The 19369-nt window shown below is 28.2% G+C and overlaps 1 protein-coding gene across 1 annotated transcript; it reads left to right on the top strand.

Moving 5' to 3' along the window:
* Positions 1–569: 569 nt before the first annotated feature.
* On the top strand, positions 570–17992 carry Nek2. The gene is given in 5 exon segments (XM_075372859.1): positions 570–749; positions 3416–3573; positions 6024–6267; positions 9908–10047; positions 15993–17992. Coding segments are annotated over 5 exon segments (1725 nt in total). The 3' UTR covers positions 16996–17992.
* The last annotated feature ends 1377 nt before the right edge of the window (positions 17993–19369 follow it).

The following is a 19369-nucleotide window of genomic DNA, read 5'->3' as shown; positions in this document are numbered from 1 at the left end:
AAATTTTTACTTCACATTGGAAGTAGAATATTATATATTTTCTATAAGAATAATTAGATATCAGTGGTTACTTACTATTTTAAACCATAAACTGTGAAAACAGCAGACCAAACCAATTATATTAGCTACAATATTTTTACGCTTTAATTCACTAAGATGCTCCCAGGAGCAATGAAAGCATTTTGATAAGTTAAAATTTATGTTTTAAATTTGGATAAAATTTTTTGCTTCAAAAATGAATAATTCAAAATAGTTTCCACTATCAACTTTTGTGGACAAAAAAGTAATTTATTTTTTGTCAATTAATGAGGTAGTCAGGAGATATGTTTTCTGTGACGGCAAGGAAGCCCAAAACCAATATTTTTTTTTTTTTAAATGAGTTAAAACAGAATGATTTTTATCATAAAGTAAACGCTGTGTTAAACTGTAAAGGAATCTTCAAATTGTTTCACTATTTTCTGAGATTATCCTTTTCAATCAAACAAACTTTTTACTGCTTTATACAGTAGTATAGATTATGTAATTATATTTTCTTTTATTGATTATGTTTGATTTATTATTTTATAGGTATGTGACTTTCTAAACTAGATAATATGTCATCAACAGCTAAAATAGATGATTTTGAAGTGTTGAATGTTATTGGATCTGGATCATTTGGTACATGTTATCGAGTTCGTTGTAAGTCGGATAACAATATTTATGTTTGGAAAGCAATTGATTATGGAAAAATGAATGAAAGCAAGAAACAGGTTAGATAATTTATCTTCTTATATCTTAATATAATATGTTTTTTCTTATTCTTTCTAAGAAATAAATTTAACTTCCTCATAAACAAAGTTTTTTTTAAAATTCAGAACATTGTTCTTGACTAGTTCTTATCTGAATATTTACTCAAATAACCCCAACTGTAGCTGTGTCATGTTTGTTGGTTAGACTTAAATATTAAAAATAGTAAACCAAAAAAATTTATTAAAAATTGTGAATGTAAGTTTCTGACCAGTAGTGCATTAGAGGGACTCTGTTGAGATGTCATTAAATTCAAATTCATATTAGTTAATGAGATTGTATATGTATATATATATACACACATATACACACACACACACACACACATATAAAGTACTACTCTGTTTGTTTATAGATGGTACTCTTATATAAAAACAGCGTATAGCAGTAAATAAATTACTCATCTAATAAAAGTTTATGTTTTAAAAATAAAAATATTTACTCTTTTTGATCAACAGAAGTATAAAAATAATAATAATATTGGAACTGATATTTACAGTAATCCCTTGCTAACATTATAATATATTATAATCTCCCACCAAAATATCAAATTAATATTTATTTTAACATAATACACAGAGCTATCTCTTAAAAGCAATTGCTCAAAAAAAAACCTAATTTCATTAAAAAAGAAAATATATATATACATGACGATTCCAAATTGCATGGCAATCTCTCTGGAGATAATTCTGTAGCCAAAAATAAGAAAAAAGTTCATATAAACATAGGTCGGTAAACTGTTCATTAGCTTGTTTCAGCTTGTGAAACATTTAGCCCTGCTTTCTTCCCCCACTGTGAAATTAAACCATACTAAAATTTTTGAGTACAAATCGAGGTATTACTGCAATTAAGAAAAAGTCCAAAGCAAATTTTTTTTTGATCTTTGTCTTTTTTGGACACTTGGTCCCCCAACCAAGTATCCCCCAATATCACTTTAATTCAACAAATGATCAGTGCATCACCATTTTTGATTTTGAGGATATTTGGCAGACTCTGGTATGTGTCCATGATGCGAATTATTGAACAATGCTTACGTGATATATGATGTGCTAGGTGTGACTTAATGCACACAGAGACCATTTGTCAGCTTGATATTATCGGGTCGACACTTGATCTCTTGTTAATTGGAAAACCCGGGCCAAATGGACAATCGTAGAAAGTATTATCACATATTTGGTGAAAGAAAGGATCGCTGAAGGGGTGTGATGTTCCACTTGGACTTTCCTTTTTTGTGTTTGTTACATTTTATTGTTAGTTTGTTTTATATGCTAAACTGTTGCAGTATTTTTTTTCTAGATTTGTTTGTTTTTTGTTAGTTATGTTTTATGTTACATTATTTATTGTTATATTTTGTTATTGTTTTTTGTTGTGTTTTATGATTCATTGTGTGTCAAACTCATTTTTATCTTTTGGGTAGGTAGAGTTTAGTTCCTTTGTTCTTAGAAAGTCATTCAGTTTTGTTTGAGACGTCTTGTGTGTTGATTTGTTTGAAGTTTATGTTAGTAGTACACCAATGGGAATGTCGCTTGTGGCATGGCTTAGGCTAGACTGAAAGATGTCGTTACCAAGGTATTGAAGATTACCTCCAGTAAAGCCCATAAGGGCTAGGTACGGAGGGGGTGGCGTGGTGACCGAAACCATTACATGAAGGGTGTCTTCCTCTGTGGGGTCAGGATGCAATGTCAGCAAGCACGTGTAGTGCGCATATTTCCAACACGTGCAACTTTTTTAATCTTTTTTGATGACGTCAGCATTTTTTGCCTGGGTCAAAAAATAATGTCCCAGAATCGGCATAATTGCACAACTGGTAGACATTTCTCTTTCTTCTGTTTAGCCTCTGGAACCTCCATAAGGTATTACTTCAGAGGATGTTATATGTTTGAATGTAAATTAAGTGTTGTAGTCTTGTACAGTCTCAGGTCGATCATTCCTGAGATGTGTGGTTAATTGAAACCCAACAACCAAAGAATACCAGTATCAATGCCTAGGATTTGAATTTTAGAACTTTCAACTGGTAGAACTGACATAATGACTGAACACTTCACATACAATAAATACTATTCTTTATCTTACCATAATAAAGATTATTTATATATATATATATATATATATATATATATTATACTATTATAACGATTTTAAAATGTTAACTTGGTTTTTTTTTTTTTTTTTTTTAATAACTATATTTTTAATTATATAAATATATAGTTAAAAATACATAGTTATTTATAATTGTATTTTATAAAAATTGGTCTGCTGATGATGGAGTTAAGCTCTGAAAGTGCTACAGGCAAATAGGTGAATGTTCTTACCTTTTATTGAACTAAATCTGGTGAATCTGATATAGTTCTTATTGAACTATATTTATAATTGTATATGTTGGATTTAAATATTTGTTAGTAATTATTTGATACAGTGATATATAATCTTGAAAAAATAACATACTACACATATATGTAGAGTCGATTGAAAAGCTGTGCAATTATTTTTTCTTGATGCATCTTGTGTTCTGTGAGGTAAAAAGCAGAATTGCATTTTATTATTTAGGAAAATAAATTTCTTTTTGATTTATTAATTGTTTTTTCACTCTATAAAGAAATTACTGATTTATACATTTTTATTTTTTAAGCTGTTAGTATCTGAAGTGAATTTGCTGAGTGAATTGAGACATCCAAACATAGTGCGTTACTATGATAGAATATTACATAAGGAAACAACTACATTGTATATTATAATGGAATGTTGTGAAGGTGGAGATTTAGCATCTGTTATAGCTACATGTAAGAAGTAAGTTTATATTTTTTAATAATATTAAATTTTTTACATGAATAATATGATCGCATTGTTCAATAATTTTCTGTGGTTTCTGTATTTTCCAATATTAAAGTTTTTACATTTTTTAACCTGCAGAATTTCCTTATTAATTATTAATTTTGTTGTGTCATTATATTTTTTATAGTTTCTCTTTTTTTTATTACTTGTTTCAGCTATTTCATTTACAATTCTGTATTGTTCCTCGTGTACAATTAAATTATTTTACTCATAGTACACCGTTATTACTGTTTTTCCTGTTCAAAAATATTGTTAGGCTAATACACTTTCACAACAACAAATCCAAAATTGATGTAATTGTCAAGTTACTTAAACTATGTTTGCTTGTTCAAAATCGTATGTTATTGACATTTTTATAAGGTCAGGAAAAAATTTGTAAAAAATCTTATAAAACAAGCAGCAAAATAAATTTATTAATTACTACATTTAATTAGGTGAATAAATAAAGGTGTGCTTTCTAGAAAAGTCAAGTATTAACACATTTAAAGGTTATAGAAGGTTTTAATAGTTATATGTTGAAATATTCCCCTTATGAACGGTAACTTTCTTGTAGCTACAATTACTAGTTTTCACACTGTTTGTTTGTGCCTCCTCAGTTTAGTTTATTCCATTACTCTTCTCTGTCTTCTTTAGCATACTTCCTGTCTCTAAGCATACTTTATCTAATAACATGCTTAAGCATGTTATTAGATTAAGTATTAATACTAGCCCACTATCAATCAGTTTCTATTGGGACCACCATCTTTCTTTCTGTGCTTCAGTCAGTTCCTGTCTCATTCTTTTTATATCCTTTTATTATAATACCTACAACATGAGAAAATGTTTGCTTCAACTATATCTCCCCATTTATTATGGCTCAGTTGCATGAATTTTGTTAAAATTTATGTTTTTGATATTATCGAATGCATTTGTTATAAAATTTAATTTTTTTTTATAATAGTGAACAAGTTTAAACAGATTGAATTCATATCATTTGCTCATATAAACAACATTAAAACATGTTGAAACTCAGTCATGTATATCATTGAAATTTTAGAATGTTCAGGTTTGAAAATTTCACTTTTAAGAAGATGGAATCTGCTGCCTATTATTTTTAGAAAAGAAAAGGTACTGAAAAATATTGCAAATCACAGTATTCTGTATCAGCTGATTCAAATATCAATTCATGATTCTCCAGAACTTTTTTCTGGTAAAATTTTAATTTCTATGTAATCTTAACAAAACACCTTTGTCAGTTCATTCTTTGAAAAAGCTATATACATTTTAATCATTGAAATTTTTTTAATAAACAGTTTGTGCTTTTCTTTGCAACCCTTTAAATATTAAATTTAGAATTAATTAATTCAAATTCAAATAATATCAGTTCAGTAAAACAAGTAAAATTCTAATCATACACTAGAAATACTCAAAAAATAATTGAGGTTGTAGTATTATTTTAAGTGTTGTTGCACCAAATCTGAATTACAACTCGTATCAACTTACAAAGATTTTGAATTGTATGTTTACTTACTAAAATCATCTTTCATTTTTAAATAAAAATATTAATTGATGTATTTAAATTTAACATTAAGTTGGATGTTAATTATATTTAGTAGCTGTTTATTTTTGTTTTATTTTTTAACTGAATTATATTTGTACTGTGTGTCAATAAGGCTCTGTCTGTGAGCCTCTGTATACATTATATAAATAAATAAATATCTGTACTACTTGAAAGAATTTAAATCAGCTTGCACAACCTTGTTTTAATAAAAATAAATATTATAATGATGTAATTTCAACTTCCAATTTTTTTATTTAGCATGTTTTTGACCAGTTGTAACAATTTATTACAGTAGTTCACAACAGAAAGAGGTACATTAATTTGACACCTTACATTCATTACCTGCCCCAGTCTTTCTTTTGGTTGTGATACTTTTAAAGTACCTCTAGTTAAATCACTTCTAGTTAGTGCTGCCTGAACATTGGTTCAGGCAGCACTAAAGTTTCACAGAGAATAATGATGGTTTCATACTGCCAATTCTTCTGGGGAGCAAAGTGACTGCAACACTTGTATCACCTGAATTTTGTTAGGCTTTGAACACTGATATGCCACAGTTTATTCCTCCATTGCAGAAGACAGCAGAACATCTTTTTATTTTTCACTTTCATTAATAAGTTCAGTATGGTTGTTAGTTATTCTTCATCTCTGCTGTTGTCACCTTATGTCAGGTCATCTAAAACTGTTATGGTTATGAAATGTTACAAATAAAAACATGTTAAATTGAATTAAATATTGTAATATTAGGAATTAAAAGGGTTCTTTTACTGTAGAATAGTAATGGAAAAAACTGCATCAGTCAAATTTGTGACAAAGTGAATCATCATTAGCTTAAGAGATAATACTGATTTTTTCTTCTTTTTTTCAGGAGTCATACAACAGTAGAAGAAAGTTTTGTTTGGCAAGTTCTGTATCAGACTGGTAGAGCTTTACAAGCTTGCCATTCTCATCTTGGTAATGTAACAGTATTGCATAGAGATATTAAACCGGCCAATGTGTTTCTGGATTCTGAAGGCAATGTTAAATTAGGTGATTTTGGACTTGCTCGCATACTTAAAAATGACGAAGTTTTTACAGAAACTGTTGTTGGTACTCCTTATTATATGAGCCCAGTAAGTTTTTTCTTAATTTTTATAACAATTTGCTTGATTTGTTTGGGTTATAGGTTCTAAGAAAACACAATATAAGATCCCAAGTTATAAAAATTTGGTGATTACATTCTAATAATTTTATATATTTATCTTTCCATAAATATTTTTTTTTTAAATATGTTTTGCTTGCCTACTTATTTGTTAAATATTATTTCAAAGTATTTCTAATTTTTTGGAAAAAAAGTCTTGCTTTACAAGATAAAATCTACTGTGTTGACTTGCAGAATAAAGCAATCTCATTGTTTTAAAATTTTAGAAGAGAACTACTCTTAATTCATCACCAATTTGAATATATGTGTCATTTTTTAACCATATCGTTCATAAAAACTAAGACAGTACTGCTTAATTTATTTTATTTAATGTCAGTTTACCTATTTATAATTTCTTATGGCTTTTTTTTCTTTCACTGAAAACAAACATTGTATAGAGTAATATTGCCAAGATGGTTAATGTATTTAATACTGTTGTTTAAATAAATAGTATCATTAAGGTTATGTTAGACCTAGACATTTAACATGATATATGTTTTTGAAGTCATCCAAGTTAACTACACTTATGTTAGTCCTTTAATTTTTTGTTACAATTTAGTAGACTGACTTTTTTGTCGTATAGTTTTTGTTCCATATCTTACTTTTATTTAATAATAATTTTTAAAATGTAACCAAAAAATATGAAATTTAGGTATAGTTTTAAAAAAGTGAAAGAGCAGTTAAGATGATAATTCTTCTGACTACTATAAATTATTTCAGGAAATGTGGTAAAAATCTTGAAGGCTATATGTAAAATAAAGACGTGGACGTGATTGAGATATTAACAAAAAAGAAAAAGAATGATAACATTCATTAGTTTTCAAATTTTCATCTGGAAATTCTTATGGATAAAACAGTTATAATTAAAACATCTGTAAAATATAGAATCATAATTTTACAATATTAATTTAGTTATTTTGTATATTTAATTATATGTCACTATTTTATTTCCTTCTCTAATTTTGGTAAAATTCACTGGGTAAAATTTTAAAATACAGTTTCTTAATGTGCACCTACTAATAAAAAATAAAACACACTACTTTATTACTTGTGAATAACTTTTAGTTTTATTCATTTTTATAAAATAATTATTTAAAGATTGACTTGTCACTGTCCATTAAGATAACCAGTAAAGTGCTATAACAGTAATGGTGTGTTCATAGTAGCCATCAGCAATCTATAATCTTACTCACCCATTCATCATCCATTTTGTTAAGTATTAGTAAAGGAATAATCAGTGAAACATGGAACTTGTCATTACTACTCAAACAAGATTCATTTTTTACAGAAGGATACATTGTTATTGAGGTCCATTGACTTATGTAATGTCATGAAAGAGATTATTGTGATTGGTGTTGAAAAGGAGTTCCCAAATTTTTCCCTTCAATAATAATAAGATATATAATAATAAGACTTTGTCCCCTTAATATTTTATTATTCATATATTTTTTAACAAGATAAAAAGGTTTCTGGAATTTGTTTATTTTCCAAAGGTTCTTATATGAAAAATTTTTAGAATACATTTCCTTCAGAATAGTTTCCGTCAACAACTACACACTTTTGGCAACATCTATAAATATATAAAGTTATAAACATCTATAAAGTTGGAACCAATTTTGATATATTATCCTCAATAATATATACAATGCTTTGTCGCATTGGCCTCCATGTCATCAATGTTCTTGTACCCTTTTCCTTTCATAGCATTTTTTAAGCAAGGAAATAAATAAAAATCAGTTAGTGCCAAGTCAGGAGGGTATGGTGAATGCTCCAGAGTTGTTAAATTGTGTAATGCCAGGTGGCATTACACCAGGTAAACATGGATCAATATGTCAGTATACTGCCATGCAAATGAATCCAATTCTTTGATACCCATTTTTCAGAATGCTTCCTTCTTACTGCATCCTATATAAACATTGAATGATATTAGCATAATTTTCTTCTTCACTGTCCACCCATCAAGAAAATGTGACTTTTCCTTTACTCCTATCTAAACAAAATTTCTATGGCTATGGAGATTACGATTTCCATTCTTAGGACCGGTGTTTTGTCTATAGATCATACAAAAAACGCTTTGTCTTATCTCCTATTATAATTTTTAGAATAACATGTTATCAAATGCAATGCATGTTCAGATCATTAAAAAAAGTACTGTTCAACTTCTGACTGTTGTCAGAAGTTGCACAGCTGGCTACTGACACTATTTCCTTGACTATTTTTTCTTCTATCATTTCAAACAATATTTTTAACATATTTGATATTTTCTTCATTTGTTGATGTCGACTGATGTCCACTATGAAAGTAATCTTCAACAATAACACAATAACCATTACAATGCTTACGCCATTTGTAAACTACTATTTTCTTCATTGCCAATTTCCCATATGCTTGTTCATATGCATTAATGTCTATGACGGTGATTTTTTTAATTAAAAGGCAAAATTTGGCATTTGTGCAATGTTCAATTGCTAAAGTTGTTATAATTGTTATTCAAACTTGTATTACACGGTATGTTTTGTAAGTATTTTTGCATATTTTTATAAAATACAAGTTAATTTATTATTTTTATTTTATTACATATCTTCTTGTGGACTCAAAAATCAGTCAATAACTACTGTAAACCTGGCTATTTAAACAATAATTCCTGTTAAAGCTGATCAGATTATCATGAAAATTTCTACCCGACAATATTTAAAATTTGTCCATGTTATATTATGTACACCAAACAACACCCTAATATTTTACAAATGTAATGGCTGTTCATGGAATACATGTTGGTTCTCTGAAGACTATTTTGTAATTTTGACTGTTAACATATATCCGCTAAGATGAAACCAAGCTTCATCGCTGGACAAAACCTTATCTAGAATAGAAATGTCATTTCAAATAAAATTTCTAAACCACCAACAATACTGCATTTGTTTTTCCTTATCTGGTTCTTGGAGCTAATGATTTACTAATCCGATACAGATGTAATTTTAGAACTTTAGTAGCCTTATGATCACTTCCGTAAGATTGCCCAATCAGCTAAACCAACTGCTTGGTGCCACGCCCACTGCTTCCCGAAGGCGTGATCTAGCAATGTTACCATACACTATTCTGTCACACAAAAAATTATCCTAATTAAAATATCTTTTACAAATTTAACTGTCATTCCTACAAAGCAGAAAAATTTGGGATGCGCAACTTTATGATCACTCTGTATAATGTACACCGGTGTGTATATATATTTTTAATATATTTTGTTGCTGTTCTTTGTTGCTTTGTGTATGTTGTTTGTATATATGTTTTTGAAGGAGATATGATATACCAAACAGGTATTTAATTTGATACTGTATCCTGACTGTTTTCTCTACAGTAACTGAATAATTTCTTTTTTTATTTATTTGAAATATTTTGATTATTTAATTAATAATAACTTATCTTTTTACATGACTAATCAATTTTTGTTATGTTGAAGTAATTGGATATCCATTTTCACTTTTTAAAGTTCACATAATGCTTGCATGTAAGTCTAAAATTTTATGTTTATTTATTTTTATTTTTTTTATTATAAACTACTTCAATTGCAGGAAGTACTCAAAGGTGGAAAATATAATCGGAAGTCTGATATTTGGGCTCTAGGTTGTCTTATTTATGAATTATGTGCTCTTTCACCTCCATTTCTTGCATCCAATATAAAACAACTGGCGTTCAACATTAAAAATGGAAGGTAATTTATTGTATTAATTTTTTTCTGTTAACTGTTTGTTGTTCTGAAAGTAGAAAAAGGTAAGTATGAGAATCTACAGGGTGAGCAACATAAAACCAAACCCATAATGTAACCGCTGCAGAATCAGTAGGTTATATTGGAATGATATGGATAAATTAAATAAGAAAAACATAAAACATAATTTAAATATTGCATCTATTACCTTAAGGTTACCTAATGTTCAAAATGACCATCCTGGGCATCGATGCACTTTTGTGCTCGACTTATCATATTTACAGTCATCTTTACGCAAAAACCTTGTCAACTGGGTTGATTTCTCATTGAATGTACACTTTCAGTTCATCAATATTGTGGGGATTAGATGCATAAACTCTCTCCTTTAAGTAGCCCCAAAGGAAAAAATCACAAGTAGACAACTCTGGGGAATGCGGAGTCCACTGTCCTCTGCTGACAGCTCATTCATTTGTGAAAGCTGCATGAACGCGATTCAGTAAAATGTCTGATGTGTAACATGTTGCTCCAACTTGTTGGAAGAAGAAGCTGTATTCTTTTTTATTATTAGTTAATTGCACATTGAATACTTCGAAAATTGTAAGGTAAACTTGTGTATTGACAGTCTGGTCAAAAAGTATTGGTCCCATTATACAATTACTGGAAACGACACACCAAACACCAATTTTCTCATTGTGAAGTGAACACTCGAATATCTCATAAGGATTCCTCGCCATCCAGTACCAGGTGTTCTGCAAATTAACATGGCCGGATAAATGAAACCACACCTTGTCTGACATGAAATACAACATCGGGTCTATCTGTCCACCAACAATGTTTTCGAGAAGCCAGCTGCAATAACCAAGTCATTTCGGTTTGTCTTTTCCGTCAGTTGTTGCGTAGTTGTAACATGGTATGGTTTCAATTTTAATTCATGAAGAATTTTACGTATGTATTATATACCAGATTGTTGGGATAACATGTGTAGTGATTTTTTTGGACTGGCAGTAATTCTCCTTTCGATATCGGTAATGGCCTGTGGAGCCAATAATGTTGGGTAGCAGTTTCATTATGGGTTCGGTTTTGTTGCTCGCTCTGTATTTCTAAAAAAAATTTCCGGAGCATTTACAAACATAAAAATTTAATTATGATGTTCATGTTAGAGATAAACATAAATATTCAGATTTAGTAAACATGCATATATTATACATAAATAATAACCGATTTAAACTTCTTACTCTAGAGAAAAATACCCATTATAAAAACCAGCAACAGAAATATTATTAACGAGTAATATTTGAACATTACTATTAATTGGGGAAACAATACATTTTAATTATTATTCTTACATTTAAGTATGTATTAAATTATGGAACTGGAAATAATAGTACCAGTAACAGATTGTAATAGCAACAGAATAGTTAATTTTATATCAGTGACTAAGTTGGTAATCTTACCTCTATATTTTTAATATTTTAATCATGTTTTTAATTTCATGTTCACAAAAAATTTTGATGAAATTAAGATTTCTCCAGAAGTACTGAATGTGAAAAAGAAATAAAGTAGAGGAAAAAATAGTATTTATAGATAATCTGGTGATAACTAGTTAAGGTTAATTTTTGTTTACCTGGAATGTAAGATTCAGTAATTATAATTTAGAGAAAAATGTACTGAATGGTAGATTGAACTTAATTTAAATATATTTTTTATGTAGATAGTTTCTAAGATAACTAGCAAATAGGGCAATATGTTAAAATAAAAATAAAAAATAATTAAATCTATTTTTTTTTTTATCATATCCTTAATCTGATTTTCATTAGATATGTTACTTCTCCTCCATTTTACATTTTCTTCTTAACCTTTCTGAGTTGTTAACACATGTACTGCTCTGACACATCCTACTTTGTTGTTATGTTAATGTATACTTTTTTTATGTATTATCTAGGCAACTTTACCAATGTCCTTGCATCGCTGGCTTATCATGTACATGTGTTATTCTTTAACTAAAAAATAGAGTAGTTTTTTAGATTTATATATAGTTGTTCTAGGTTTTATTCTTAGATGATAAATTCTCTACATAATTTTGAAACTTATCTATGAGATGGTATTGAATCTTTGTAATGGTAAAAATCTTTGTAAAACTCCTGAGAATTATATTTATCATTGTTCACTATTAAAAAATTTCTCTTGTTATTAAACAGCATTACTTTTCCTGTTTAAAATTCTTTTTAACAATATTTTGTTTAGTTTTTCAGCATTAGTTAATAACTTTTATACGTTATAAACTAAAAATGGTGTTTTTTAATATTTTACTGGTATCCATAGTTTGAGTTCTTAATCCTCCTTTTGTGTGTTTGTTAACAAAGGATTTTTGTTTTATGCTTTTATTAATCAATATACTTTTTTACAGCTAATTAAATTGTACTATAAGTAAACCTACTCTGTAACTTCTTTTAATAGATGTTTTGGGTGGTACTAATGTTTTTGGCTGTCTGATTTTTTTTTAACTCTCATAAACAGGATGTCCACATTTTGGAAAAAACAAGAAAATTGAAAGTAGTTGAGGAAAATGTAAAAAACTTTCAGAACTTGGGGAATTTATACTGTACAACTGACAGAAAATTTTACAAACTAGGTTTTAAACTCGCTGAGTCAAAGAAGTCATTTATGACTGAAATTTACTTATTCTTAAATATTATTTTCTTATCCCTGAAGCCAAACACACTATTCGATTAGATGAGTTTTCCACACTCACTGGAACTGAAAAAACTATGAATTTTTGGTTTATTATGAAGTTGTGCTTATCTTGTCTTATGGCAACACTCCTGTTGATAGTAGCTTCTTTATAAACAAGTATGTGGAAAGTTTGTTATAATTGTTATATGATATATTAAGGATAATACTATAAGAAATATCCGAAGTTTTGAGAGCTTTAAGAAGAAAGTATCAATCCTGTTTAGAGATGAAAAGAGAAATGATTGCTGAAGGAAGCAAAGGAAAAAGTAAAGAAAATTGTTCAAGATTTAAGAGGCCTAAAAGGAAAAGGAAAAAATTAAATGTAAATGAGAGAAAGAGAACATTCTTCAGATAAAGAGGAGATAAAAAGTATAAATATAAGATCAATCTACATGTTTCATAATCTGTGGACTGTTACATTTTTGTAATAAATAAGTAGTTTTTATAAGCCTGTAATGTATAAATTATTGTAAGCTGTACATTTTAAATTATCTAGAAATAAATAAGACTGTCATATGACATATAGTCTTATTGCATTCTTATTACGCTATTTGAAATCTTCAATAGATTTTTTAAGTTCTAAAATGTAAATGTGTCATACTTACTAGTAACAGAAATAAAGGTTTTAAGTAAATAGAGCACAATCTGATTTAATGAAGTGAAGATTTTATGACAAATTTAACATAGAAGAGGTCGTCTATTACATACTGGGACAACAATGTAACTTGTATTTAGTGAACTATATAAAAACAGAAATAAACCAAAAAGATATTTTTCTGTGAAATGAAAATATTGTTGTTATTAACTTACTATTTTTACAGATACATTATGAAACATTTTGAAAATATGTAGTTACCTTTACATTGATAGTTGACCTTTTTGCTATGTCAACACTAAATTTTGAAAAGTACTTAATTGAATGCTGAAGAGATTGAGAAAAGCTGCCAATGTCCTAAGGAAAATTTATCAATTGCCTTGAAACAGCTGGATGTACCTGAGTGATGAATAGCCTCAACAAACATACTATAAGTTGTTTTAAAACAGCTAGTTACAATCCTGTATCCATTTTGTGGCTATGTAAGAGTTAAACGTATTATCATAACTATTGACGAAGTTCATTCTTAAAATTAAAAGACATCTAATAAAAGCTTTAAAATATTTTTTTAGTATTCTCAAATGCCAAAACATGTTATTCAATGCCAGCAGTGTTGCACTCATCCAAAAATAAAAAAAATTTAAGAAGAGAATAAAGAAAATTAGCCAGCTGTGGGGTGGCCAGGTTTTTTTTTCATTGGGTTGTAGAAAATCGTTTGGAAAGTTTTTAACTTAAAATTGATTATATGCTGTAGTTAGGAAAATTTGTAATCTTAGTCAAGAAGATTTTGTCAAAAAATTATGTATACTTCTCTGCTCAGAGAACTGTACTTGAAACAAGTAATTTTTAAAATTCTTTCAAATATTTGAATGTGTGTTTGATATTCTTTTAAATAAAATTCCTGAATGGAAACTGGTCCTTACTTGTGCTAATTTGCTGTAAATATTTTATTTCTTCTATCATCATTAAATCTTTTGCATTAATATGGGATCATTTTAACTTATAATATATTGGGTGTACAAAAAAGAATATTAGTTTTTCAGTTTGTCATTATATCTTATGGTGAGGTGTACACTGTATAAGGCTAGAATCAAGAGCTAAAAGGGTAGTTTTAGTTCAGCCATAGATTGATTCCCAATTTTTCTGTTTAACAGCTCTACAGCAAACATGGCTACTCCTGAACAGAAAGACTTATGTGTTTTGCTGTTTGTTAAATGTGAATCTGTAGTTACAGTTAGCTCAACATGCGTTCTGTAGAAAGTTTAATCGTGATTTTCCTAGTGACAACATTTATTGATGGTGTAATCAATTTGAATTAATTGGATATCTATATAAAGGGAAGAGTATGAGATGGCAAAAAGTGTCAAAAGAAAAGTTGAATGTATGTGTATAAGGAGGGCTTTCCTATATAGTTCTAAAAAATTTGTTAGGAAGGCCAGCTGTGAACAAGCAGTGCCAGTGATGACAGTGTGGAATGTTTTAACGAAACTTGTACATTTCTGTCATTACTGCGTACAGCTGTTACAGCTTTGAAACCTACCAACTACATTGTGCGTGCTAATTTCACAATCAAAATGTTGCTGCACAAAGATGACAATTGTATCGTGTTTAGTAATGATACAATATTTTATCTTAGTGGAAAAGTTAACATAAATAATGATCATATCTGGGAGTTGTAAAATCCCCATGAACTCTTACAAAACGAAAAGGATTCATAAAAATCAAATATTTTCCTTATAATATCCAGACGGTGAGTTTATAGGCCGTTCTTTGTCACAAAAGCGAACATTACAGGAGTTGCTTATTTGGATAAACAACTCCTCTAGTATATGGCTCTTTACTCAACTACAAGATTCTACTTGGCAACAGGATGGTGTGCCCTCTCACTGACATAACTCTATGGAATTGGTTGAATGGTGTTTTCCTCAACCATTAGAGTGGTTGCCATGAACCTGATGATAGAACTTGTGTGTGGTGACCTCCAAAGTCACCTAATCTGACAACATGTGATTTTTTCTTTGGGGGTTACATAAAAGATTTTGTGCACGTACATCTGCTGCCTACTAATCTATGCGATTCGAGACACAGGATTGAAGCAGCTGTTGCTTCCATTACTCCAGTCACACTGGTTAAGTATGGAATGAACTCTCTTCTCAGTTGGATGTGTCATGTGATGAAAGATGCTCATATTGAACACTTGTAGGGAAAAACTGTAAGAGTTTTTTTTTATTTTATTTGTGATTCATTTCCGTGAGTCAAAGTTAAGAAAAATAAAATAGCTTTAAAATCCAATATTCTTTATACACCCTATACTTGCTCTCTTGTCTTTATATTGATTTCATTATCTTTTATTTTGTATAATTAGCTGCCTTTGTTTTTTTAAAATTAGTTTCCCTTTCATAGTAATGAAGCTATCATTGATTGCTTACTTAACCTTCAGATTATTGTACTGAATTCTTATAAATCATACAGTTACATCCAAAAGAATGGAATCAACAAATCTTAACTTATTTATTTATTTTACATGTAGTTATGAATGTATCAAACTAGAAATATATATTTTGTTTAGTTTTATTGTTATTATTATAGTTTTTTACTTATCCAGTTATATAAACTGTTACAGATTCAATAGAATTCCATCTCATTATTCAGATGATCTTCATAAAATGATCAAATTCATGTTGAGCCTTGATCATGAATTTCGACCTACAATTGAAATGATACTTCATCATCCTACTGTCATATTACATGTTTCACAAAGATGCATATCAAAATTTGTACCGAATAAAATATGTTTAAATAATGAAGTTATTGATGATGAACTAACTAACAACGTAAAGTCAATATTTTTATATGATAAAGAGCCGGAATCAATTAGTGAGAAAACATTTAAAGAAAAATGGTTAACTCGATTAGAAACACTACGTCATAGAGAAGCTAATGTACGTGCTAAAGAAGAATGTTTAATAAATAAAGAAAGATCACTTATTAAAAAAGAAAAACATTTATTATTATTAGAAAGATTAGCTAAAGAAAAAGTATTAAGAGCAGAAGTATATCTTCGGCAATGTAAAGAAAATAAATCAATTTGTTCTTCAGCCAGTAATCGACATAGTAAAGTAATGCAAACTATTGAAGAGATTGATACATCATTAAGTGCCGATCCAGGTGATACAAGTATAATACCGACATCAACCAAAATTGATTTTTGTTCTATTACTAAACCAAATACATTTATGAGATCAGCATCTGAAAGAAGACCAAAACATGTTCACTTTAATATATCTAAACAAACTAGCAATAAAACCCATGAAATATTTTATAATCCTTCTCTTGTTGATATTAATCATACTGATAAGTTGCATAAAACGGTTAAATATAACGTGCTTCACTGTCATAATAAAATAGAAAATAAACAATTAAATAATATTGAACCCTTTGCAGAAGAAAGAGCTGTTTGGTTAGAGAATAAACGTATAATATATAATACAGCTGAAAAAGAAAACAATGATGAAGATGATGAATGTTTACAATTAAATCCTGTTGCTACTGGCACCATTAAGAAAAAATCACATAAAAGTTTGTCAAGTGTCTTTTCAAAAAAGAGCGTGATAAATTTAAGATAAGATAGCATAGTACAAATCTTTGTGATTTATTTTAGTTATTTAACCAGTCATCTTGTTATCTGGTAATTTTTCCCCATGTTATTGTAGCTGTGAACTGATGTATATTTTTTATCCATTTAATGGAATCATTTATTGTATTGTATTCACTATTTTGTTCAACATTTATATAAAAAGTTTATTTTTTTTAACATCTTAATGCTATTTTTGTCATAAAATGATGACTGCTTTTACTTTAGTTTGCATTATGATCATTACTTTGCTAAAGCATTACATTACAACATAAAGACAACACTACAAAACTGTCATACATTCAGAATTGAATACTTCTGTTGCTGTTAGTGATCTTTACAAAGTGAAAAATGTGGTCATCTATTTTATATTTATTAAAAAAATTTGATAAATTCCCTTTTACTAGTGTTTGACCGTTGTGATCATTGTCAAAAAATAAATTCAAACAGCATTCAGTGAAACCACATCCATTGTTTAATTTAAGTAATACAGGAACTTGTTTATTAAATGTGGCTTCAACTATGAGAACCATATAGACTTTTAAGGGATGCAGTTTACTATCTTACCTCGGAACAAAAATTCTATAACCATCAATTTTTTTTTGTTAAAACACATCCTTGTGTTTTCAAATGTAAGTAATTTACAGTCTGTCTGTCTGTCATGAGCAGTCATAATTTTAAGTATAAAGTTGTTGAAAATAGTAGACCTTCAGTTTTGTCCTTGGTCATAAAATGTTAAAAAAAAACTCTTATCTAAAAATCAAATTTTTAAGTTAAGACATACTAGATTTCAGTTAGGCTTAAGATAAATCCTTTAAACATTTTTCTTTAAGTTGGTTTAATTGTTCTTTTATTGGTTTCACTGGAAGATAATCAAATAATTTCCTTCTTGATTGTATAAAATGTAGATAGATATACAAACTAAGTACTAGCAAAACTTTTATTTATGTAAATAATAAAATGAATTGTTTTTTCACTTTGTACCTTAATTTTTAAAACCATAAGCAAATTAATAGAGACTTGAGTAACATGATTACAATGTTTATATATGAAAATTATGTTTTAAAAACATGTTTCTGGAATTATTTAAAGAAAAGGATTACAATGTTTATATATGAAAATTATGTTTTAAGAAACATTTTTCTGGAATTTAAAAAAAAGAATTCTTACAAGGAAAGTGGTTTAATTTTAATATTAATTTATACTTATGAGTGTGCAATTCTTTGTAAATGGTTTGCTGATGAAATGTACAGGTTTAATCTCTGTAATCTCTCATGTTACCTAAGTATTGAACAACATACTTAAGTTCCAGCTAATACCCAATTTGGTTTAAAATCAATATTTTCCTCATAATTAATTAAAAACATTGTTTTTATAAAATTCATTTTTTTTCTTTCTTATTTGAAATATATATTTTTATAAGCATATTATTTTATTTGTTTGTATTATGTAGGTGATTGTAATTTAGTTTTACATTTTTGAACTTAGTTTTAAGTTATATCATTTAATAGAAAAGTTACCAGTCAGTATCTCTTGCCAGTTATAAAAAACATTTGGTACTTACATATTAACGCCACTGCAGCTACAGCTTTATTTAAAAACAAAGTAGTCAATCTGATTTCGGTGGAAAATGGGCCGATATAGAGTTTAGCATAGATTCAAAACAGTCTCTTCATTAATTTTAATAAATATAATTTAACCAAACTTAACCTAAGCTTGCTAACCTTGACTAATTAACAGGAGTGTTTTGATTATTTAAATAATAAATAATTGCAATAATTACTGAATTTATTAAATAAATACTCAAAAAATTACAGTGTTAATTAGTCAAGATTAACGAGCGTAGGTTAAGTTTGGTTAAATTATATTTATAAAATACATAAATATAAATAACCATTTATTAAAATTAATAAAGAGACTGTTCATTTTCCGCCAAAATCCGACTGACTACTTTGTTTTTAAATAAAGCTGTAGCTGCGGTGGCGTTAATACGTAAGTACCAAACATTTTAACAAATACTATTCTTATATAATGTTAGCATTATTACGGTTATGATATTAATAACTATTTTATGTACTTTATTCACTATATTGAATTATCACGTTTTTTTTTTATGAATGTGAGGGTATTTCAGTAATTACCCCTTATTAATAATAGTAATAATATTATTTCTTAAGCTATGTAAATTTAAGTTAATTATATTTTTTTTATAAATTTATATTTTCTGTTAATTAAGTGTTTCATTTTTTTACTCTTAATGTATTAGCAAAGAATTCTTAGATCACATTGAAGCCAATCCTGCTACTGAATTTTCATTTTTTCATTAGTTAAGAAAGTTTCTTCCATAAAACTTCTTTAAACGAACC

The sequence above is a fragment of the Lycorma delicatula genome, chromosome 8 (assembly GCF_047948215.1).
Source record: "Lycorma delicatula isolate Av1 chromosome 8, ASM4794821v1, whole genome shotgun sequence".
NCBI lineage: Eukaryota > Metazoa > Arthropoda > Insecta > Hemiptera > Fulgoridae > Lycorma > Lycorma delicatula.
The sequence above is the reverse complement of the archived record's forward strand: the minus strand, read 5'-3'. Positions and strand labels throughout refer to the sequence as shown.